The sequence below is a fragment of the Abramis brama genome, assembly GCF_963993115.1.
Source record: "Abramis brama genome assembly, chromosome: 3".
NCBI lineage: Eukaryota > Metazoa > Chordata > Actinopteri > Cypriniformes > Leuciscidae > Abramis > Abramis brama.
Genome location: NC_139965.1, coordinates 11,209,126 through 11,234,724, shown reverse-complemented (window position 1 = coordinate 11,234,724; position 25,599 = coordinate 11,209,126). Strand labels below are relative to the sequence as shown.

General features: G+C 36.8%; 3 protein-coding genes across 5 annotated transcripts in view; 2 read left to right on the top strand and 1 right to left on the bottom strand.

Moving 5' to 3' along the window:
* Positions 1–5,063, top strand: part of kcnj10a (potassium inwardly rectifying channel subfamily J member 10a) — a 28,892-nt gene extending 23,829 nt beyond the window's left edge. Inside the window, exon 6 of the mRNA XM_084109816.1 lies at positions 292–5,063. Coding sequence (XP_083965942.1) covers positions 292–686 — 395 coding nt within the window. The 3' untranslated portion in view covers positions 687–5,063. The remainder of the gene's footprint in view (positions 1–291) is intronic.
* A 1,424-nt stretch (positions 5,064–6,487) lies between these two features.
* On the top strand, positions 6,488–14,187 carry LOC311078712 (uncharacterized protein). The gene is made up of 7 exons (XM_084107692.1): positions 6,488–6,559; positions 7,779–7,875; positions 8,693–8,980; positions 9,214–9,468; positions 13,285–13,436; positions 13,515–13,664; positions 13,803–14,187. The coding sequence occupies exons 2-7, from the start codon at positions 7,836–7,838 to the stop codon at positions 13,965–13,967; spliced, it is 1,050 nt and encodes a 349-aa protein (XP_083963818.1). The 5' UTR covers positions 6,488–6,559; positions 7,779–7,835; the 3' UTR covers positions 13,968–14,187.
* A 2,604-nt stretch (positions 14,188–16,791) lies between these two features.
* On the bottom strand, positions 16,792–25,495 carry LOC311080461 (B-cell receptor CD22). Of its 3 annotated transcripts, XM_084110446.1 has the most exons (12): positions 25,426–25,495; positions 21,162–21,197; positions 20,718–20,972; positions 20,339–20,480; positions 20,112–20,302; positions 19,494–19,742; positions 19,111–19,386; positions 18,709–18,798; positions 18,479–18,547; positions 17,807–17,899; positions 17,605–17,664; positions 16,792–17,504 (listed from the first exon to the last, which is right to left on the bottom strand). In XM_084110446.1, exons 1-11 carry the CDS (start codon positions 25,454–25,456, stop codon positions 17,606–17,608), a joined length of 1,491 nt encoding a protein of 496 aa, XP_083966572.1. In that variant the 5' UTR covers positions 25,457–25,495; the 3' UTR covers positions 16,792–17,504; position 17,605. The 3 variants fall into 3 exon arrangements, with proteins under 3 accessions (XP_083966572.1, XP_083966571.1, XP_083966570.1); XM_084110445.1 differs by having other exon boundaries at positions 17,600–17,664; positions 20,112–20,480; XM_084110444.1 differs by having other exon boundaries at positions 20,112–20,480.
* Between the last annotated feature and the right edge of the window lie 104 nt (positions 25,496–25,599).

Genomic DNA, 25,599 nt, shown 5'->3' with positions numbered 1-25,599 from the left:
AGGTTTTCATTTATTAACTTAGGGGGCGCTTACACAACGCTGTTTTAACTGAAAACAGAAAACTTTTAATGCGTTCTGGCTGTTTATTTGAGAACGCAAACTTTGAAAATAGGTTACAAGCTGCAAGTTTTGAAAAATGTTATCTACCCTGTACCCTAAAACTATTCAATATGACAGAGTAAATTTCTGATTTGAGAGCATGTTTTCATTCGCCAGCCATACAGGTTTATAACAGCATGGGATGAAGTGAACTGTATTAAGTCTGATTCTCTACGTCTCTTTCCTTCAAAGGTGGTGGGTGGACAGATCCGGAAATGGCTGACTTTGAGTTGCTCGTGATCATGAGCGCTACCGTAGAGCCGACCTCGGCCACGTGCCAGGTGCGCACCTCTTACCTGCCCGACGAGATCCTGTGGGGCTACGAGTTCCCCCCCGTCGTCTCCCTCTCCCCATCCGGAAAGTATGTAGCAGATTTTGCCTTTTTTGACAAGGTTGCCAAGACCAAGACCCCGCCTGTCTTTAAACAAACCCCGCCTCCCAGCACACAGTCTCCGCAACATCAAGGCAGCGGCAGCGGAGACCATGACACGGAGAAGATGCGATTGGAGGAGAGCTACCGGGAGGAAAGGGGGCGGGAGAGGGGGCGTGTCCGAGACCAGCACAGCGTCCGCATTAGTAACGTCTAGAGAGAGAAAAACAGCTTGGATGAATGACTGAGAAAGGGATCTGATGGAGATAAACTGCTTGAGTACTCGTTTGATTCAGCGTTAGCCAACTTTTTTTTTTTTTTTTTGATGCCACTGAGCTTACCTGTTTTACTAGGTAGCGTGCCAGCAGAGTTGGCTAGCGCTGAAGTACACTGGCATGCAAGCATGAAATAGAGAAGAGAAAGAGAGCGGTTATGTTCGGAAGAGCACACTAGCATACTACTCTTGCTGTTTCTGCAGAAAACTGTGCACAGCATGAGCGTTTTCTCTATGAACAGAACACAATTGACACAAATTTGATTCCTTTTCACGTAAATTATGATTACAGGGGCAGATTATCCATTTATAAAGACTTATTTTTGCGCGGTTCCTTGCACGTTACTATGTAACGACCTAAATACATCGTCACCATAGTACTTGATTTGTAAACGAATACATTTTGATGTTTGCATCACTTAATCAGCTCCATATGTGTGGCTTTTCTGATGATTCATGACCTCATGTTTGTTTTTTCTCACACTATTGGTGAGGTTTATGGTTGGTGGTTGCAGGCCTACGTTATTTTCAAATGCAATAGTGCATTAATCTTTTACCGCACTCACCGGATGTTTCATTTGGTCATGCGCCACATTATGTGTCCCAGACACGTTTTTCTATCCTGGTGGGTGCGTCTCAATCAACTCCCTAGTTCAGTAGTCAGGGCACTGATCAGGGAGTCCCCTATACCCTTAATTAGGGCACTGTTTGAGGGAGCGGCCATTTGTAGTGGTGTCTGAAACTATAGTGGACATTATTGAGTGCACTCATTCAATCCCATAATGCACCGCAATAACAAGTTTACAACTGGTGTACGCTCAACGGCTAGAGAATACCCATAATGCACTGTGAGAGTCGTGCACTGAATGAATTCCCGCGTCTGACCAGAAGATGGCGCCGCAGCTGAATCATACATCCATCCACTTTCCAAACCGTGCTGGTGCAGCATAGTATCATACAGGTATAAATTCCTTTTTAATTGATTATTAAATAGTTAAATTAAGGTTTATACATATTTTCCATGACATAATTTAAGATAAATCTGTTCATTACTTCTGGAGCTGCCAGTTTGCTAAGTTTTAGATGATTATTAAACAGCACAAACTATGTAAAAGCTGCAGCTCTTCTGGCACTCAGTGTCCGAATTCACTCGTTTTCATTCACTCCGTCAAGTGGACTATATTAGTGGAGTAATGTAGGGAATAGTGAATGAGGTTATAGGTGGTGATTTCGAACACAGCCACTGTCCCAATGTGTAAGTTAACCAGGGTCCTATACTGATTCACAAGCTCGGGAGCTGTAGGTAACTGATTGAGGGTATGTTGTTTACATGACAACGATGTACTAAAAACGGAAACGTTTTTCCTTTGCGTTTTTCACGTACAGACGACAACATTGTCAAAACGTTCCCTGTTCACACGGATCTGAGAAAACGATTAATAAAGACGCTGTATTCTGCTGCCCGGCCAGTAGATGGCGATGCCACTTTGTAAAGAAACACTACACTTCTATAGACGTCACATGTGCATGATGTCACCGGTTTCACAAATTCGCATTTTTGTAGTTTACACCAAGACGATAATGGTATAATTTTCAAAAACGTGCGGTTTGAATCACGTTTTCAATAGTTTGGGTTTTCAGGCCCCCAGAACGCTATTGTCGTGTAAATGGACCACTTGCACTGAGCTTTGTGACGCACTTCCGTTTGGAAATATTACGTCTCACTTATCTCCGGTTATGTTTACTTTCAATGTACTGTGGTCAATCAGTTGAACAAACGCCACCTAAAATGAAATTTAGAAAATCAGAATCCTCAATAAGATTTAAAATTTTGGCAATTTTTATAGACAGTAGAAGGGATATTCTGATGTTTACTGTGTGCAGAATTTTCCAAACTCATCGAAACATGAAGTTTTAATCCAACCCAAGCCAAAAATACTCCATTATTTCACCACAGGGTGTCAGTGTTCGTCAGTGTTCGTCTAAACTAGTGACCGCAAATGAATGTCATTCTAAGAAAATGTCATTCTGTGTCATTTTTCAATGTTAATCTTTTCACTAACACATGTTTATGCTCAAAATGCTCTAATATTCAAAGTAGTTGACTGTCATTCTGCTCTAGGCTGTGTGCGTTACTGATTAAAATATCCTAGCCTATTTAACACCGTTACAGGCACCTCGCGAGCATTCATTCATTCAACTATTTTAAAAGACTGGAATAAACACCAGCGCACACAAGCAATCCTTTTAATAGTCAGTTTCATTTAAAAATGTAAACCCAACAGGTATGAAATGTCAGAAAGAGAATAACACTGTTAATGAGAAGACGAGCATGCTGCAGATTAGTGGATAAATACATTTAGCCGATTTATTATTCAGAATGCAGTTGGAAAGAAAATATATTTATAGGAACATTTCAGCAGGCTCAAGATTATTAATACAGAGATCGTTATTGATTGTTTTGATCAATTGGCAGCCATAAAACAGTGATAATCTGCATTCTCATGTATGGAGGTGCGCTGAACGCTCTAACCGGAAACTCCCGATACGTACAAACTAGAGCGCGGAAGTAGTTGTGCAAGTAGTCCATTAACGGCCAAAACGCATAAAACGTTTTCCGATTTTAGTTAAAAACTGTTGTGTAAACGCCCCCTAGAACTGAACCAGAGCACGCTTGGATATGTATCCCACAATGCAGTACACTTGCTAAAATAGGTGTGTTTGACTTCGAGTCGAACATGCCTTTTGATTTCAGAACTGTCGCGCCTGCATGATTTTTATCATTTTCCCAAAACCTGCTTGTAGTGTGAAGCTTTACTCTATGCACCTGTTGAGGACCCTGACTTTTCAGACTTTTTTTTTCTTATAGGTTTGTACAAGTTATAGGCCTATAAAAATGCAATGAAAAAGGCAAAATAAAGCATGTTAATTGTTTTCAGCTAATACCTGGCTGAATTAAACGCATAATGTGATGAGGTCGTTTGACAACACTAGGCCTACTATAAGAAATGCTTATCACTGCATAATGCACATCAATTTACATGCTACTTTAAAAAATAGTATGCAGTGCACACAGTAGGCACAGTCTCCTAGTGATCCTTTCCGAACATAGTCGCAGACATAAAATACTGTAAACTACTAAACTATTAGACCATGTGGGATCAAATGATGATTCAACATAGATCTGCTGCTTTATACATGACAAAACGTACAGTGTGATGGAGCCGCTCACTGCGATGGACTAGTTCACCACCTTGTGGCCAAGAGTAGCGATGCCACAGATCTGAGACACTTTGAGAAGAACAACTATTCTGTAAACTCTGATGGACATGACCTGATTTTATAAACACGTGGATATTGATCTATTTTTGCAGATGGAGTATGGATTACGATGGACTGAAGGGGTTGCATGACATAGACTGAAAAAAATCATAATATTTAAACCACTGTACTGTAGTTAATGATAGAGCGAAGGTACGACATTTAGAGTGAATAACTGGTGCGTGTCTTATTGAGAGACTGGAATCCATCTATGTGATTTTTATCTTGTGTCTAACAGTGCCAGTATAGAGCTATTTTGGGTAAAGATCTAGTTTTTTTTTTTTTTCTCCCTATAGTTGATCTTTTGTCACTGGAATGAACGCAATGATGTTTTTGTTAACAATACTAAAAGCACTTTAACTCGAGGAGGAGGGTTTATTTTTGATATTTTCTTTGGGTCCAACTTAACTGTACATGGTCTGTTTTATATGTGAAGAGAATGAAGAAGAGTGAAAGAATATATTTTGAATTATAGTAGTGGATATAGTATAATTCAAAGTGCCTATGAATTATGAATAATAATAATAATAATAATGATAATAATAATAATAATAATAATTAGTTTTTTTGTTATTGTTAGTGATTTGAACAAACCCCTGACCTGACATAATCTGTCCTGCAATTTTTGTTACAGACATGAATGACTCTTCAAATCATGCGGATTTTTGAGGTGAAGTCTAAATAGTTTTATGAAATTAGTTGTATAAGCGATGGGCGATTTAACTTTTTTGGTGATATAAACCACTTAGCAATGCCCTGTTAACCACTTAAAACACATTATTATTATTATTATTATTATTATTATTATATCAGATGGCTTACATAACGAATGAGATTGGTTGATCTGAAGCACATTTTGCCTGTCTTTAACTGTGGCTGTAAGGAAACATCTGTTTCATGAATTTCCGTTTGTGTTTAGTCACTTTCAGAACTGGACTTTCATCACTTTAACTGCTAATGATCTCAAATGACTGTTTTTAATAAATGAGAAGTTTTGAAGCAGTTGCGCTGTGATTTTATCTGTGTGCTCAATGGACGGTGTTAAATCAGTTTCGCAACACCTGTGCTCTTGTGAGGTGAGTATTAAAAACACCCGCTGTGTATTCCCTAAAATTCCCAGCATCATGAAAATGAAAGATTAATGCAGATGCGTCTGCGGGGAAGTCACTTTACAGCGTTGCTTTTTACTTGCGTAACTGTGAACAATCACTTGTACACACAGAATCCAAACACCTAAGATTGTTACTCAATATTTGTTGATGTTTTTGCTGTCCTGTCAGTGCTTATTTAATTATGTGTGCTGTTTAAGGAATGTAAAACCAGTTTAAAGACTTATTGGCACTTCTGCTGCTTAAATGATTTTGTATTATAATATCTTAGTCAATGTAATAGATAGATGTATGTATGTATGGATGGATGTATGTATGTATGTATGTATGGATGGATGGATGGATGGATGGATGGATGGATAGATAGATAGATAGATAGATGGATGGATGGATGGATGGATGGATGGATGGATGGATGGATAGATAGATAGATAGATAGATAGATAGATAGATAGATAGATAGATAGATAGATAGATAGATAGATAGATAGATAGATAGATAGATGGATGGATGGATGGATGGATGGATGGATGGATGGATGGACAGAGACAGACGGATGGATAGATGATGAACGGATAGATAGATAGATAGATAGATAGATAGATAGATAGATAGATAGATAGATAGATAGATAGATAGATAGATAGATGGATGGATGGATGGATGGATGGATGGATGGACAGAGACAGACGGATGGATAGATGATGAACGGATAGATAGATGGATGGATGGATGGATGGATGGATGGATGGATGGATGGATGGATGGACAGAGACAGACGGATGGATAGATAGATAGATAGATAGATAGATAGATAGATAGATAGAGAAGGGATAGATAGATAGATAGACAGATAGACAGACTAAAGAGATAGATAGATAGATAGATAGATAGATAGATAGATAGATAGATAGATAGATAGATAGATAGATAGATAGACAGACTAAAGAGATAGATAGATAGATAGATAGATAGATAGATAGATAGATAGATAGATCGATAGATCGATGGATGGATGGATGGATGGATGGATGGATGATGGAAGGACAGACAGATATACAGATGGATTGGATGGATAGATGGACAGACAGACGGATGGATGGATGATGAACGGAAAGATACATAGAGAGATTGATGATGGAAGAACAGATAGATAGATAGATAGATAGATAGATAGATAGATAGATAGATAGATAGATAGATAGATAGATAGATCAACAAATTGTGATGTATTAATCATAGAGTTTCCAAAAGACGTCACGTTTGTATCATGGGACTCGCTCATATGTAAATGAACAGGAAGAGTTCATAATTCAGTTGTGAGTGGAAACACACACATCTGTCTCTCATCCTGTTCAAGACATTTACCACAGCAGAGCTTGCAGGTAAGAGATTATAACTCTCTCATCATGTGATCAATTTATTACATTTGACATTTGACATGTAATAACTGAAATGTGAGTGCGTGCATAATCTGTTTCATTTTAGTTCATAACTGCATTCTGAGCACAGCTGTTTCTGAACAATGTCTGATTTAACACAAGTAACATACTTTTGACAACATGACAGTTTTGTACATTATAAAGTGTTATAAAGTGTGTAAAGTTTGAAGTGTAAAGTGTTCGCAGGTTGAGCAGGTTAATACATAAACAGTTGCATGACTTAGAAAAGAGTAAATTTCACGTACAGAATCTATAATATCTGCTTGTGGAGTACATTGAGTTGGCGAGACTTAACTATGAAACTGTGTGAGTGTGTGTTGGTGGAGGTGACCTTTTCTGCTGTCTGTGACTCATTGTGAAAAAAAAAAAAACCAGTGAAAAATGCACTGAAAATTCAGTGAGATTCAGATTTTCCACCAGAATTGGCAGAAAATTACACTGATGCGCTCTGCTAACTGCATAACTTATCCACCCCCCCACACACACCCACTCACACCCACTCACACACTGTACAATAATCGCTCATTTTCAATTGTGTATATTTTCTATTTTGTTGAGCTTTACAGAAGTAGTCTGAGGCAGATATACAGTGGATATGAGAAATTGAAATAGAATTATATATATATGTGACCCCTGGACCACAAAACCAGTCACATGGGTAATTTTTGTGAAATTGAGATCTATACATCACATGAAAACTAAATAAATAAGCTTTTCATTTATGTATGGTTTATTAGGATAGGACAATATGTGGCTGAAATACAACTATTTGAAAATCTGGAATCTGAGGGTGCAAAAAAATCGAAACATTGAGAAAATCTCCTTTAAAGTTGTTCATTTATGTTCGCGATTGTGCTGCATTCACTCACAAAAATAAATGTTTTATATATTTACGGTAGGAAATGTACAAAATATCTTCATGGAACATGATCTTTACTTAATATCCTAATGATTTTTGGCATAAAAGAAAAAACGATAACTTTGACCCTTACAAAATTGCCACAAATATACCCGTGCGACATGAGACTGGTTTTGCGATCCAGGGTCACATATATTTTTTCATTTCATTTTTGGTTTGATGCTCTGTATGTAAAGCTTGTTTTGCAGAAAACTGCTCTGCTGACATTAACTTCTCGTTTTCTTTCCTGTTTCCGCCCTGCAGGTGCTCAACAGGAAGTCTGGTGTCTTATTTTCAGTCTTCAAAGTCGAGCTGACAGATATGAAACTCTTTCTGCTGTGTATTTTTGGCTTCAGTTTAGGTACGAATCTACTTTATGAAGGATTTCCCTGCTCAAAATATAATCTGAAGATTCCCTCACAGTTTCTTGTTCAGATTAAGACATATTTCTCACTAAACACCCCTTGTGTTGTTTCCAAACTCACATGACATTTCTTTCATCACGGTGGACCATTTCCAGACTTTCTTTAGCTTGTTGTATCACTCAAAAGTTTGGGGTCATCAAGTTTTAAAAGTCCCCCTGTAATCACTAATTTATCCCTTAAAACTCATCTTTGACAAATGACAATTAAATTAATCAAAAGTGACAGTAAAAATATTTATAATGTTACAAAAGATTAATATTTTAATGTTCTTAAAGCTTTCTATTCACCAAAGAAAAAAATAATAATTTTGTAAACATGTTTCTTGAGCAGCAAATCCTCATATTAGAATGATTTCTGAAGGATCATGTGATGCTGAAGACTGGGGTAATGATGCTGAAAATTCAGCTTTGATCACAGGAATAAATTACACTTTAATATGTATTCTTTGATCAAGTAAATGCAGTGAACATAAGTGACATCCTTCAAAAGTTTGAAATGTCAAGTTCAGCACCTTTAAACTGCTTTCTGATTGGCTGATGCAATGCACCAGTTAAAGAGCATTACCGCAGCAAAGCCACAAACCAGGAGTTTTGACTTCAGCAGAACAGTTTCACAAACAAGTTCAAATGTTGTTAATCATAAAAAGTGCTCAGTTTCTTGTTTCACTATGATTGTAGGACGATACTAAACTTCAGAATACTGAACAGATATGTAATAGATGATTCAGACTTAAATTGTGTTTCATTCCTTCAGATTTTGCAGTTAAATGCCAAGAAAATTATTATGGATTGAAAGGAAAATCGATCCGTATGAGCATCAGTCCTAGAAACCAGTCTCAAGTCATATGGCGACGATTCAACAGGAAAGTGTTGCTTGCAAACAAAGATGGAGTTTCACCTGATTTGGGAAAAAAAATAAGTTTAAACTCCTCAGATTGGTCTTTGACCGTACACGACGTTCAGGAAAATGACAATGGACTATACGAGGCTCTTACGAACTGGGAGGATAAAACTCTGGCTGCATTCAATCTTATAGTGGAGAGTAAGATCTGTCCCTCCATCCATCTTTATTTACATAGCCTACATGATGTAGTACTCAACATTTGAAGTGGATCAGAAAAGTTCCTCAAAGTTGTCCTAAGACAAGAACGGTATTGTTCAAAATTCATGTATAACTTTGATGAAAGGTTTTGATCCTCTTCAAATGTTGACTTCTGTATAATTCAGTACATCAGCTCAGATGTTGCCTCTAACTCATCTACGGTCTTTTTGCAGGCGCTCTCTCAGAGCCTGAGATCATAGTGAGTCCCCGTGATGTAAATTCGTCTGCTGGAGTGTGTCGGGCCATGGTGAACTGCTCCATCGATGGCAGCTGGGCCTCGTATGACTGCGACCAGAGTGTGTGTGAGGAGACAGAGACGTCTCCATCCGACATCAACATCACTGTCGCTGTTCAGGACCGCAGTGGCTTCTGGTGCCAAGTCAACAACCACGTCAGCAAGAATCATTCTCACTCTCCCAACATTAATTGTAAGTTTATTTAATACTCATCTTGGTTCGTGTTTCACACTTCACACATTTGTAAACCCCGAGTTAATGTTCTTATTTGCATATTTCTGTACAGCATGCAACGAGTGTGTGTTTTAATAGCTGTCACATCTGCGGAAACGTGGTCATGTAAATCCCCTCTGATTTCTAATGAAGGACCGCGGAGGAGTGTTTATAGCACTGTCTGAAGTTAATAACCGTTTCCTTCAGATGCTGAAAAATAAACTAAGTTTCCATGGCTTTACAAAGTGCATGAATATTTAATAAGGTAAACATGGAGGCGGTTGATTGGCTAAATGTCTGGATTATGTTTGGCACCACAAACTGCTTGTTTATATCGTCACAAATATGTGTATCATCTAACTCTAAAGTGCCAAATGTGGACAGGCATTAAAGTATTGCAAATGTTCATGAATTCATTCATTTCTGTAAAGCTTCTTTGAAACTATTTTACAAATTGTCAATGTAAACTGATTTTCTAAAGTATAAAGGGGAATACATTACTCTCTTGAGTAGGTACTAATTTTAAGTAATTACTTCACGATATGTTCTATATAGTGTGAATATAATCTGGACGTTGTCATTGGGATAGTGAAGTATCCATCGTATGCACACTTACTGGAAGTAGTAGGTCATCCGGGTACTTTTTGCCTACCCTTTAATGAGTTTGATGAGGACTGTGAATTCAGATATACTACTTTTATCACATACTGTTTTTTCACCCACTGTATAGTAGGGAAGTATGTGATTTCAGATACAGCCCTTATTTCAGGATTATAAAATAAAATAAGATAAAATAAGTAAGGGTTAATGTACATCCAGCCAGTTGTGCACACACACACACACACACACACACACACACACACACCTGAAGAGGTTTATTCTGAGATAACAACCGGCTGGATGTACATTATTCCACTTATTACACGGCTACTTGTCACATAATTAAATAATTAGACACGAAATATTGATCTGAGTTGAAATTTTTTATTAGGTCTTTAAACGTAAAGCTCCCGTGGAGAGAGCAGCTGCAGCGCGGCAAGTTCAAACTAGACGCACATTTAAGAGATACAGTATACATTCATAGCACTTATTACACAGCATTTCAACACATTAATAATAATCTTGTGATCCAGTGTTCAAAACAATCGTCGCAAAATGGCAGCAGCTGTGTTTGTATGAAACAAGAAAGAGCAAGTCCATGATACCGGATGACATAATTAAATAACTGTACACAAAATATCTATTTGACCTAGTTTTAAATTTTTTTTAGCTCACCAAATGCAAAACTTCCACGATGAAAAAACGTTTCAAGTGAGAATCAACTCAAAATGAAGAATTTTTATATAAATGCACCACATGTCTTATTTATTGAGTTCCTTCTCAGATAGACACCACGTCTAGACTGGGTAGGCCTAGCCGGATCTGCCAGCGACTTGATTTCGCCCTGCAGCTCAGGCTGGAAACCTGTACATTTATCTCTGCTGCTTCCTTTGCATATTTGCCTGAACCAATCAAAAACTGGCTTATCCACCTGGCGCGCTATTGGCGGGTTTAATCCAATTCCAGAGCCGTTACGGCTTTGTCCAATTCCTTTTAACCTCTCAACGATGCTCAATGGGTTCTTTAGTTTAGCAAACCAATCGCTCGAATGGGTGTAAATACCACAAACTTTCATGTTTGATTTTGCATAACCTGCAAAAATCTCTCGATTCTATTGCTGCTTCTACAAACCGCTGATCAACACGTTTGGTTACACATTTCCTGCCTGGAGTTCTCGTGTAGCTCTGCAAAGTACGTCACCCGGATCGTTGGTCTGATTGGTTGACTATCCAATTGCGTACAGAGTAATTTGAACTATGCCCGTTGATCACGCCTTTTCACGCCTGCAGTAGAAAATACATAGCAGACTCCCCAGACCAATGTTCAATCTTAAATGATTGAGCTTGTTCTGGTGATAGCCAGACTACACCATGTCTGGAACTGAAGCAACTTTTGCACCTCTTCTGGCCACAGTACCTGTCGCGGTCTAGGCATGTGCCACACAAGATACAAACCCATGACCTGAATGGTTCGGGGCTCGTGGCACGTGGTTTAGCAGCTTAATTAGGCTAGATTAGGTTATCTTATTAGGTTAGCTTATGGTTAACCTGATAGCTGAAGAGCCACAATGCATTCGTAAAATGTAGCATTTAATATCATGACATTATATTGTAATTAATGTAATTAATGGCAATGTCCTTGTTATGTTCTATTATAGTGCCATCAAGTGGTGCAGTTCCACCTTTTTTTTATGTGTTCTCAGAGTGAGCCCATACATGTGTGTGTCAAATTTGATGAATATATCTAATTTTGTTTTAGAGTTATATACATTTATATGTATGAGAGCATTAAAAACGAATTAGATTTTTTTGCCACTTACTATAACAATTTTGACATTTGGGCATTAGTGTTTAGCCAACAACCTATGTTTTCGAACTTCCTACGGTGGTTTCGTCTCCATCGGTCTAATGGTTTTGAAGATACTGGCAAATGTTTTTTAATTGCTAATTTACAACATTGCGTTAACCATAAGGCAAAATCTAGCATGTTTGGTATCGTTAGACTCGGCAAGGATTCAGGAATGTAAGGAGATGACTCCCATGAAAATAAGTCAACCAAATCCAAAGTTTAAGTATGCCAATATTTTTTTCTGGTCCAAAACTTCTCAGACTCTTTCAGAGCATCGTGTCGATGACCCATACCAAGTTTTGAAAAAATGCGTTCATGCGTTCAAAAAATACACCATTTTAATTAAAAATTCAAAATGGTCGATGCCCAAAATGCCCGATATGGGAAAACTGGATATCATTTGACTCATCATTACGCCCCAAATCTAACAAGACTACTTGTATGATTTTTGGACAAACTGTTCAAAAGTTATACGCAAAAATAGCCATTTTTTGTATCTCTGGACCAGTAGGTGGCGCTGCACCGAAACATAGCATGTTGCCTCAGGTCATGCTTGTGATGACATGTACCAAGTTTGGTCTGAATACGATAAAGTGTTTTGGCGATACAGCCTTACGTCTGTTTTTGCAAGCGCTACGTTAAATTAGTTTGCACGATATTCAAGAACGGTTTGACGAATCAACTTGAATTCCATAACTTTTTTTCGGCATGTACTGAAGATGATCTGGTTCAATTTTCGTGAAAATTAATAATAATAAGGCCCCTAATAATAAGGCAGCAGCTATTTACAATATGTTAAAATTGTACTTTCTTTGTAAGTGTATAAGTGTAAAAATTAGATGTTATGTATACTTATAATTACACTTATATATACCTCAGTGTTGTTGTAGATTAAACGGTATACAATAACATAGTGTAAATTATTTTATTTATTTATATTTATTAAAATTATTAAATAGACGCTGCGTTATTGTGACAATAAAGCCCTCCCTACACCTACCATTAACCGATAAACACTTTATTATTAAACACACGTTAAACACTTTATTTCCAATTTTCGAATATTTTCTTAAAATAAATGCTTTTCTAATCTGATATGGGAGTAAACCGAATTTCAGCAAAAGGCGGATTCGAACGGGGGTCAATTTGAACTTTATGTCACGCACCTCACCGCGACACTTCTTGTGTGGCCCAATCAGACGTCAGTGGGCGGAGTCAGTGTAAATAACCTCTGCCAACAAGCCGGGCTTTTCACACTTAGTGTAAATAGACACTCCATACTTACATACCTATAAATAGCTGTTTTGTTGTTGTTTCTCTTTCTAAAATGTGTTTTAATATTTCTAGGCCATGAAAAACTGCAAAGTGATCTGCGTTCTCCACCAGACCTCATCTCTTGGATCGGCGTCACTGCCGGCGTTGCTGTTTTGTTGGGATTGTTTATTGGTTTGATTGTAGTGGTTGTCAAGAAAAGAAAGACTTCAAAAGTTCATCCGCAGGTATAAGTAAAATTCTCCCTCGGAACACAATTATTTGTCGTGACTGTCATTCTTAACTCTGTTCTTTCTCTGTATCAGTCCAGTCACGCCGTGACAGGCCGTAGCATGAATACCGTGATTGAACAGCATCATGAAACGATCTACAGCACAGTGGACAAGCTAGGCGCATCCCAGAGTCCTCCAGCAAACAACACTGAATCAACCATCTATGACACTCCATCACGACATGTATGTTATGCTTTGATGAATCATAACTGTATAGTGAGATTTGACCTTTTACAGGTTTATTTTGTACCTGATATTACCAGGTTAGATGCAGTGAAACTCTGTTTGACCTGATTATTTGTTGGCTTGTGTCTTTCTCAGCCCAGGGCCTGTCAAGTAAACAGTGTGACGCTAATGATAGAGAATCCGGAGCAACAGCAATCTGGACACGACAGAACTGTTAAAGTAAGAGCTACAGTACACAAGGCAGAAGAACCCGATTCAGAACAAATAAACACTGTTTACTGCAAACTAGGAGAGATATGACACATACAGATACTGCACACGTCAGAGACGGAGAACCACAGAAACCACAGAAAAAGGAAAACTGTACATTTTGTGTGTTTTTAATACTGAATATGATGCTTACTGTATACTGTGCCGAATACACATGTATGCTGCTTGTCTTTTTATTTAAAACGTTTGTGAAATATTATGCATTACACTCTTAAAAATAAAGGTTCCAAACAGTTTTGTAGCAATGCAATGTGTTAAATGGTTGCGTATTTTCTTTAAAATGTTTTTCTTTCGAAATATGCTCAATTAGAAACTGTGCGTTTTGTTTATATTCTGGATTTATCTGCTTACCTATGCATCATCAATAAGGTGTATATTGAATTTGGTCTCATAATATCTTTATCTTAGTGATATTAAAAGTAATATTGTAATATAATAATATTTACAAGTAATATTTTATATAATAAAGCATTGTTTTGCCCTTCCAGATGGGTATTTATATAAGGGTGTGATGTCGTGTGAAAAACTATCAACTGAAGAACCATCTTTGGTTTCTCAAAGAGCCTTTCAGTGATCAGTTCTTAAAAGAACCATTTTTTCTTAGTGTGAGGAATATTATAAAAATATAAAGAACCTTTTCCAATTTAAAGAACCTTTTTTGGAATGGAAAGATTCCATGGATTTTAAAGGTTCTTTATGAAACCAATAAAGGGCCAGTAAAGAACCGTTAGTGTGTGCAGTGATGCATTTAAAACAGTCCTATATCGTTATCCAGTGACCTCATCGTGTAGCATGTTTAATACAGCCAGTTTTTTGTATTTTTTTTGTATTGTATTGTATTGTTTATTCTATTTTGTGTAAAAATGATGAGTCAAGGAACAAATGTTAATATCTCGTTCATTCATCACACTGGAAATGAAAAGTTATACGTTATCTTGTTCTAATCTTTGGCAAATGCAGTGGTTGGTCATCCAAGTATAATGCAAACAAACTCGCATACAGTGCACAGTGTATATATACTGCAAAAAGTTTGGTAGTATGTTGAAGAGAATCATGGAGTCTGCTGTTTCTCACATTCTCTCAAACGCACTGCTTGATTTTTCAATATTTCTTTGGTGCTCCAGTACAAAGGTTTTATTTTTGTTAAATAAAGGCAATTGATAAGTATTTATTCTTCTTTATTTGTTATTTATTGGCTGCACTCGTTTCATTTAAGGAAGATATAAAAAACTGACTGTGAAAAAAAAAAAATCTGTAATCCAGATTGTGGTGTATTTAGCTGAATGAGGGCATATGATTAATGATTTCCACATATAAATGATGTGGTTTTCACAGGCAGCACACACAGGAAGTTCACATTTATTTTTGGAGAATGAAATAAGATGCTCAAATCGTTTTTCAAAAAATGCCATAGAAAAAAATCAAAGATAAATAAATATTTAAAATATATATTTTTTAAATATAAAAGTGAGTATAAGTTGAGTTGAAAAAAAAAAAAATACTTTAGTTTTTCTTACAGATTATCTTTAAGTCATTTATCTTTATTTTACTAAGTGAATGATGGTGTTCTTAAATTTGGTTTTACAACAATTCAGAGCAAATCATGTTTGGTTTTACATTCATTGAGTATTCTGATTATGATTAATCTATAGACAGATAATAAATGTGTCTTATAAAAACAGTTACAGTAGCCATAAAAAAAACTAATGTTAAAAAGTCAAGGACTAAAGCAAACACCGATCACTGTAATGATGACTTTAAAGCACTCACTTCGCAGCAGACTTCTTCCCGACAGTCAAAGCGGCGTTACGTCACGAGAGTGTGGACTGGGGGACAGGGCCTTTGTCGGCTGGAGACCCAAGTTTGGTTTGAAGATGAAAACCAAACACAATGTTTTCTCACCATTCCTGATTTCTAACACACACTCTCAGCGTTCGGCTGGTCCTGCTGATGTCAGAGCTGCTCTCTGGACAAAGGAGACGGATTGAAACACCAGGTGTAAACGTGTGTGTGTGTGTCTCCCTCGTCTACTTGTGATCCGATCGACTAAAATAACACCCCAGTATAGTGTTCAACTGGACTGTAAAAAGGCACATGTGTGGTTCATGTAAACCCCAGAGTCTTTCTCAGAAAGATAGAGGTGTATCTCTGGTGTAAAATAGTCCCTACATCATGGTTAGTTTCACTTATTTAGTTCTTACAACTTGCGTGGAACCACTTGACCTGCGTCTTGAATAAATTTAACATTCTGTTTTTGAGTGCAACTCATAATAAAAAAAGGCTTTAATGTCATACACAGGCACACACACACACACACACACACACACACACACACACACACACACACACACACACACACATATTCTGAATATATTGTACTGAACTAGTCTGTACCTTTCATGTGAAACTATCGATTGGTTCAGTTCTTACACAGCATTAATAATTGTCATCCTTTATATTGATCACACACTAGTTTTATTTTAATTTGTATGTGTTTGCATTTACTTGGTTAGAAGCTGTTTGAATTGATCAGGGTCCATCACTTCCATGATGAGGCTTGTGCGTTAGCGAGTTAAACATCACATTTTAATTGTAGAAATGAATCTGTTATTTTTAAAAGCCATATTTAAAATATAGGCTAATGAGTTGAATTAAATACCATTATGCCAGCAATATTTTTTTTTTAAGTGTTTGCAAAACACTATGACAACAAATCTGTTAAAAATCAAATCTAAACAATGAAAAGTATTGTCAATAAGTTCACTGTTTATTCTTTACTTTTCAGAATTACGCTTCAATTGTTGTGGAGCCAAAGCTCAACTTGTGATCATTTGTTATGCAGATCAGACACAAACCACTTAAAAGTATTTAATTAACATATATGATTGAAGCACAATGCAATGCAGGTATTAATGCAAGAGTAACACACAGTAAATACAGAAAGAAGACACTAGAACACAAGTACATAGCAAAATCACACAATGAAATGAAGCAACCAGACCGTCTCTATGGGGACATCTAGTGGACAACGAGAGGATAGATTCATAACATATTAATGCATAATACATGATACATGATAGGTATACACAGTTAGCTTGTAGAATATTTACAAATGTTTTGCTATTTTTTTTTTCTTATTCAGAATTTTGTAATAACATACATAATACTATAGTAATCACAGTAATAGATGAATGAATATGTAAGCATTACAGTTATTTCTCGAGACTTTCTAACTTTATATGCCACTAACATGGAAAAACATTGGCAACATTTTAACCACATTATTAAGTAAAAATGCCATTGATGAGATGTTTTTTGCAACTATTACGGACTTTTACAGATTTTTTGTTAATCGTGTGCTGTTGTGCTGACCTCAACTGACACAACACGTTTATATAATGCCATGATTATGCATATTTACTCATTATGTTAATTAAATTAAACTTTATGATTAATAATAAGGGTAATATCTCCAATTCACCAACTTTTGGTTCATATTTGAATCACAACATTGAGTTTTGTGTCTCATCTGAGCATTCATCATATGACTAGATCCAGCAACAGCACCTGAAATCATACAAATACAAGTATAAAATGTGATTTTTTTTGTAATTGCATGATATGTATGATATATTGTGATATTTTGCGCTGTTTTAGCTTACCTCACCTTAAACTGTTTTGATGTTGAGTTTGGAGTAAACAGTTTCAGAACTCTCACTGGTCTTTCCTACAGATGACAAGAGCTGAGTCTTCACTATGTAAATGACATCACTATTTACAACAATCATTTATGTACACGTTTATATCACTGCATTATTACAACAAACCAGCAGAACACACACCACAGCAGAGGTCCGGTGTGGTCATACCTTTGTTTTCTTTCTTTTTCTTCATTTCCTTCACTGGTTTCAGGTCAATCTCAGCATAGGTCACATCAGAAGGTCCATTCACCGAGTCTGCGTCTGAAGAAAGACTGAGTGAGATTGAGTCTTTTTCTGGTTTTACTCTTTCACTTATTGAGTTCTTATTGTGTTTATCTATCTATCCCTTCTCTATCTATCTATCTATCTATCTATCTATCTATCTATCTATCTATCTATCTATCTATCTATCTATCTATCTATCTATCTATCTATCTATCTATCCCTTCTCTATCTATCTATCTATCTATCTATCTATCTATCTATCTATCTATCTATCTATCTATCTATCCCTTCTCTATCTATCTATCTATCTATCTATCTATCTATCCCTTCTCTATCTATCTATCTATCTATCTATCTATCTATCTATCTATCTATCTATCTATCTATCTATCCATCCATCCATCCATCCATCCATCCATCCATCCATCCATCCATCCATCCATCCATCCATCCATCCACTTGTCTATCTATCTATCTATCTATCTATCTATCTATCTATCTATCTATCTATCTATCTATCTATCTATCTATCTGTCGATGTATATAATTCTGTATATTGTAATTTCAAATGTCAAAATAGATAATTGCAGTTGAAGATATTGAGGGTATGTTTACTCTTCTTCTGCTCTTCTGTTCTGCTGTTGTGCTGCTGATGTTCAGTCGAGGGAGACGGAGATCCTCCTGCTGCTCAAACACAGACAAACTTTAGCAATGATTCCTAAACGCCAGCTTTTCAAAACACAAAATGGCTTTCCTGCCCACAGGTATTTAGATACAATTATCTTTAAATCCATTGATCATAATAGTGAAGTTTGTCTGTATATTTTTGAGGAGTTGAGAGGAACCTTTGTTGTGTTTGCAGCGCCACAGCAGGACCAGTAAGAAAATGAGCAGAAACAAGACGCTGAATCCTGCGATCACTCCAATGACCAGTGCTAATGTTTAAAATAAAAGTTCTCTAGGTCAAATTAATCAAGTCAGTTAAGGGTAGCTAATCATCTGCAATTTGATAATTAACTTAACTTAAATTATTTAGTTTTTAAATATAGCTGTTGTTGAAGTTACTTATAGGCTATATCAGCAGAGCTACATATAGTGGAGCACATTACATTAAACATTACTAACACTTCTCTGGTATTTACTGTTCAATTACTCACTGCTTGTTTTATTTTTTAACATGTTGGTTACAGTTTCTTATTTGCAGATGTTTTTTACTTGTGATGTGAAGTTGATCTGAACACACTCACCTGACTCAAGCATCAGTGTAACTTCATCACTGGTGTGTGTGTATCGTGATCCTCGCGTCTCTCTTCCACTACAGCTGTACTGACCTGTGTGAGATTCACTAACTGAACTGATTCTGTATTCCTGTGATGGACTGACATGAATCTCTGAATCATCTTTATTCCAGCTGTAGGTCCAGCTAGTGACGTCTGACTCCTGTATGTCACATGTGAGATTGACCGTCTCTCCTCTGAACACTCGTCCATCAGGCTGAACACGCAATACAGCTCTGGGTCTCTCTGTGAGACATTAACTGTGTTTAATTTAACTGACAGAACATGATACTGTTGATGGATGACATTAATCTGAATAATATTACTCTTATTAAATCAGATTGCCACATTACCTCTGACTGTTAGTGTGACTCTATGACCTTGTGTTGTGGAGTTGTTTTCTCTCAGTACACCACACCAGTACTCTCCTCCATCAGAGACTCTCACATCTCTCAGTACTGTCTTATTGCCAGATTTTATTCTCTGGAAGTCTTTGTACCAGATAATCCTCAGTCCAGTTAAGCGTCTCACGTCACAGCTCAGAGTAACTGTGTCTCCAGTGAACACTGAACTCTGGGGCTTCACAGTTACTCTGGGTTTGTCTGTAAATATTTCATGATGATCTTGTGTTAATATACAGCCTTCAGCCATCATCTATCACTGCTTATGACTTCTATCATTTATACTTAATGCGTCTTAATTTTACCTCACCCTTCAGCTCATTATGAGTCATGTAATTGTATGGATGTTTTATGATCTAACATGAGAGCTCTCATAAAGATGTATAAAGATACAGATCCTGAGAGACATGGCTTGTAAAATCGGATGCTTACTGTAAATCACAGTTCAGTCTGTGTAACATGCAGCATCTAGAAATGTTCACTAGTACTGTTTTTTTTTTTTAGTTGCAGTTTATTAATTGTTCATATATCATTTAAGCAATATCCTTTTTATCAGTGATGATCACTCACCCGACACAGTCAGAGTCACTTCATCACTCCAGTCAGAGCAGACTGATCCTCTGCAGCCGCTACACCTGCACTCCTGTGTGAACTCTGCAGTGATATTGAACTCTTTCTCTCCAGAGTCGTCCTGTGTTTCATCTCCATCTTTCTCTTTAGAGTTGTCCTGTGTTTCATCTCCATCTTTCTCTTTAGAGTTGTCCTGTGTTTCATCTCCATCTTTCTCTTTAGAGTTGCGCTTTCTACCATTATCACACTTCCATCTGTATGTCCCTCCTTCCCCCTGTAAGTCACATGTGAGAGTAACAGTCTCTCCTCTGAATATCTGTGATGGTTCAGGCTGAACAGTCAGAACAGCTTTATGTGCCTCTGTAAAAACTGAACAAACAGAAGTTATGATAAAACATCCAAAAGAAACCAAGAAAAGTGAATAAAAGTAGATAATGAAAATGTATTTCTCATCTGTCCAGAAATAGTGCAATACAATTAAAATATCAATAAATCTAACCGCTCTGTACAACCACCTTCTTTTCTTCTGTGCAAATAAAAGCCCTTCTTATCACGTCATCACTTCTCAGTGTAACTTATTTCTGCGGTGAAGAGGATCAGACTCACGTGATACATTCAGTGTAACCGCGTCACTGATCTCTGACTTCTGTCCATCACTTCTCTCTCCTCTACAGGAGACGTTGATGCTACTGTGATATTCATCAGGTTTGAAGATGAATTCTCTGTCAGTGCTGATGGGCAGAGAAGATCCGTCTGTAAACCAGCTGTATGTCCAGTCGTCTTCATTTCCTGGTATTTCACATCTGACAGTGACGCTTTCATGTTTGTCAGGCTCTATAATCACTACAGCCTTTGGTCTCTCTATAACATCACACAAAACATTCAGATGTTTAAACATTAATCATACAAGACATTTGTTTCATACACAGCTCAGCTGTATCATAAGGACCCAATAAATGACATGAACACTTGACATAATGCTATAAATGCTTTCTGGTCCACTGTGTTATTGTATCTACGATTTGAATAAAATATAAATGTATAAATCACCTTGAGTTTGTCCAGGGCGGATGTTTGAAATCAGCACTAAAAAGCAAACAGAGACAAACCACACACACACACACACACACACACACACACACACACACACACACACACACATTTAAAAGGTGGGCGAGATAAATTAAAACATGCAGAAAACTTTTTTAAAATAGAAAAAAACAGAAGGTGTGACAATGTTGATTTGATGCAAGAGATCTGGACTCTTTCACATCTATAAATATGGCGTTATTTTTTAGTCAAAAGTTATGAGCGTGTAAGACATGCTCACGAGCACATTATGTTATTTCACACGCGCAAAAATTAACCTTCAGCTGGCATGATAAAAGTACTCGCGCACAAATTCAACAACCGAGAGGTGTACAAGTAGCTGCGAGCGAGACAAATGTGGAGAGTACTGGCATACTCTCATAGGTTAACTCTGCTTGTACAGTGGAATCCTGCTCGCGCGCAGCGGGCTTCTGCTCGCGGAGTGCTGTTTTGCTCGCGCAGTGGATTTCTGCTCGCTCAGCTGATTTCTGCTCGCTCGAGTCTACATGACTTTTGACAATTTGGGGGCGGAAACCAAGGAGGGCACTGACCCTCTTATGATTGGTCACTTTCATCATGGAAAATCTTGGGAAATCCTAACCCCGCCCACCTTCTGACGCAGCGCGCGTCACTCAGCTCGCTCTGCTACTCCAGCTATCTCTGTGTATATTTTAGACAACGAAATATGTGATAAAACACCATACTAACTATTTTCGTTTTCATTTAAAGAAATCTTAAACATGATAGCCACACAAATGTGGTTCAGGCAACGCGTGTTGATTATATTCACTGTTTGCCTATTTAAAAATAGAAAAAAAAAAAAATAATATATATATATATATATATATAAAACACAAACCTGCCTCTTTTCGTTTTAAATATAATATAAAAACATTAAACATTTTAATATGGTCCAGGCAATATGTGCATTTGTACCAAACAACAGATTTTGCAGTAAACAACATTACAGTTTTAATTTTTTTTTACATACAATTATTACAATTTAAAATGACAAAACTCAACCCAGTCTCTTTTTGTTAAATTTCAGTTTTTATCAATATTAGCCATTATAAAAGTATCCACCTTTTTCTGCTCAGTCTAAACAATGCGCGCTGCCATGACGACGACTCCGGTTGCCTACTTCCGGTTCGTAGCTTGACCTGTACTAGCAGCGAGAGAATGAGTTCAAGCTGAAGCTCCTCATGTAGAAACTGAGTGTTTCGAGCATAAGATAAGAAGGAGATAAGAATTTATTTTCTAAAGAGCCGTGAGTCAAAAGAACCGGCTCTTTTCAGTGAGCTGAGTCAAACGAGCCAAAATGTTTTTCACATCTGTCATGTTAACATGGACAAAAGACAATCTCACAACAACATCACATCCTTTTAAAAATCTCTGTGTATATTTTAGACAACGAAATATGTGATAAAACACCATACTAACTATTTTCGTTTTCATTTAAAGAAATCTTAAACATGATAGCCACACAAATGTGGTTCAGGCAACGTGTGTTGATTATATTCACTGTTTGCCTAATTATAAAAAAATATATATATATAAAACACAAATCTGCCTCTTTTCGTTTTAAATATAATATAAAAACATTAAACATTTTAATATGGTCCAGGCAATATGTGCATTTGTACCAAACAACAGATTTAGCAGTAAACAACATTACAGTTTTAAATTTTTTTACATACAATTATTACAATTTAAAATGACAAAACTCAACCCAGTCTCTTTTTGTTAAATTTCAGTTTTTATCAATATTAGCCATTATAAAAGTATAAGTAAAAGGTATAAGAAGCTATACAAATAAAGCTATACATATAAGCTATTTAACTTTACCGTTGTATGGTTAGACTAGAGCGCTGACTTTGTATGTTTGACTGAATTGTTTGCTTTATTTGTATAGCTTCTTATACCTTTTACTTATCCACCTTATTCTGCTCTAAACAATGCGCGCTGCCATAACGACGACTCCGGTTGCCTACTTTCGGTTCGTAGCGCTTGACCTGTACTAGCAGCGAGAGAATGAGTTCAAGCTCCTCATGTGCAGTTGTTGGTTGTTTTAACAATTCAAAGAAGATTTCAAACTTTTTAGAAACTGAGTGTTTCGAGCATAAGATAAGAAGGAGATAATGCCCATGTCCGGTTCCGTATCAGATACATTCAATAAAGTAAACGTTTAGAGTGGTTAGCGTTAAAACTGAAGCATAAGAAAAAAAGTCGGAAAACTTTGCCCATTAATTAGATGTGCAAGGCAAGCAGGCAAGTTTTCGGGTTGTTATGGACAAGTAAAAATTACATTATTGTATATTATATGAAATACAATTATAATAAAATTCTAAGTTATGACTACTGTATACTGTACTGTTTTTATTTTTAAAAGGATGTGATGTTGTTGTGAGATTGTCTTTTGTCCATGTTAACATGACAGATGTGAAAAACATTTTGGCTCGTTTGACTCAGCTCACTGAAAAGAGCCGGTTCTTTTGACTCACGGCTCTTTAGAAAATAAATTCTTATCTCCTTCTTATCTTATGCTCGAAACACTCAGTTTCTACATGAGGAGCTTCAGCTTGAACTCATTCTCTCGCTGCTAGTACAGGTCAAGCTACGAACCGGAAGTAGGCAACCGGAGTCGTCGTCATGGCAGCGCGCATTGTTTAGACTGAGCAGAAAAAGGTGGATACTTTTATAATGGCTAATATTGATAAAAACTGAAATTTAACAAAAAGAGACTGGGTTGAGTTTTGTCATTTTAAATTGTAATAATTGTATGTAAAAAAAAATTAAAACTGTAATGTTGTTTACTGCAAAATCTGTTGTTTGGTACAAATGCACATATTGCCTGGACCATATTAAAATGTTTAATGTTTTTATATTATATTTAAAACGAAAAGAGGCAGGTTTGTGTTTTATATATATATATATATATATTTTTTTTTTTTTTTTTTCTATTTTTAAATAGGCAAACAGTGAATATAATCAACACGCGTTGCCTGAACCACATTTGTGTGGCTATCATGTTTAAGATTTCTTTAAATGAAAACGAAAATAGTTAGTATGGTGTTTTATCACATATTTCGTTGTCTAAAATATACACAGAGATAGCTGGAGTAGCAGAGCGAGCTGAGTGACGCGCGCTGCGTCAGAAGGTGGGCGGGGTTAGGATTTCCCAAGATTTTCCATGATGAAAGTGACCAATCATAAGAGGGTCAGTGCCCTCCTTGGTTTCCGCCCCCAAATTGTCAAAAGTCATGTAGACTCGAGCGAGCAGAAATCAGCTGAGCGAGCAGAAATCCACTGCGCGAGCAAAACAGCACTCCGCGAGCAGAAGCCCGCTGCGCGCGAGCAGGATTCCACTGTACAAGCAGAGTTAACCTATGAGAGTATGCCAGGCGCTCGCTCGCAGCTACTTGTACACCTCTCGGTTGTTGAATTTGTGCGCGAGTACTTTTATCATGCCAGCTGAAGGTTAATTTTTGCACGTGTGAAATAACATAATGTGCTCGTGAGCATGTCTTACACGCTCATAACTTTTGACTAAAAAATAACGCCATATATATAAGGCAGTCAATAATAACTGGAGATATTGAGCATGAAAGAGGAAGTGTGAAGAAATCGTCTTCATTGCTAAGAATATCTGTGTGATGCTGTCATGATACAACCACAAAGTGAAGAGAAGCTCAAGCCATTGGACTGCAGATCTTATCTTGCGTGCCACCAGTGCTTCATATGGGAAGTGGCATCATTGATGTCAGTCAGCACATCACAAAAAGACTACGATACACTAAAGATCTACTATGCTAAAGATATAAGATGCTGAAGATTTACTGAAGACAACAAAGTAACTTTACAGAACAAGACAGCATGTGTGATTCAACACATGAACCATTACAAACCATAAACTGAACGACTGAAGAATCACAGTAATGATCAATACACTCTCAATCAGCGAGTGTTTACACACACACACACACACACACACACACACACACACACACACACACACACACACACACACACACACACTGTAAAAAATCACCAGGAATTTTAATTAACAGTGTGGATATCATGAGCTACAGACTGATTTGATGCTCAAATTATTAGCAGCATAAATGAAAAACAGATTCATAAAAAGATGAAACACAGATAAACACTGATTCACTAGATCATTATACAAAATGTGAAAATTATGCATAAATGAGATAATAAAACTCACAGATCATTAGAGGAAGTGAACTGAGCTCCATCGTGATCTATTAATGACAGGCTGTCAAACACACAGTCAGTCTTATAGACTCAACACTTCCTGAACAAACACAGAAGAAACCGTAGTTCACAGTTGCTTATACTTCCCTGATTTCAGAATATATATATATATATATATATAATA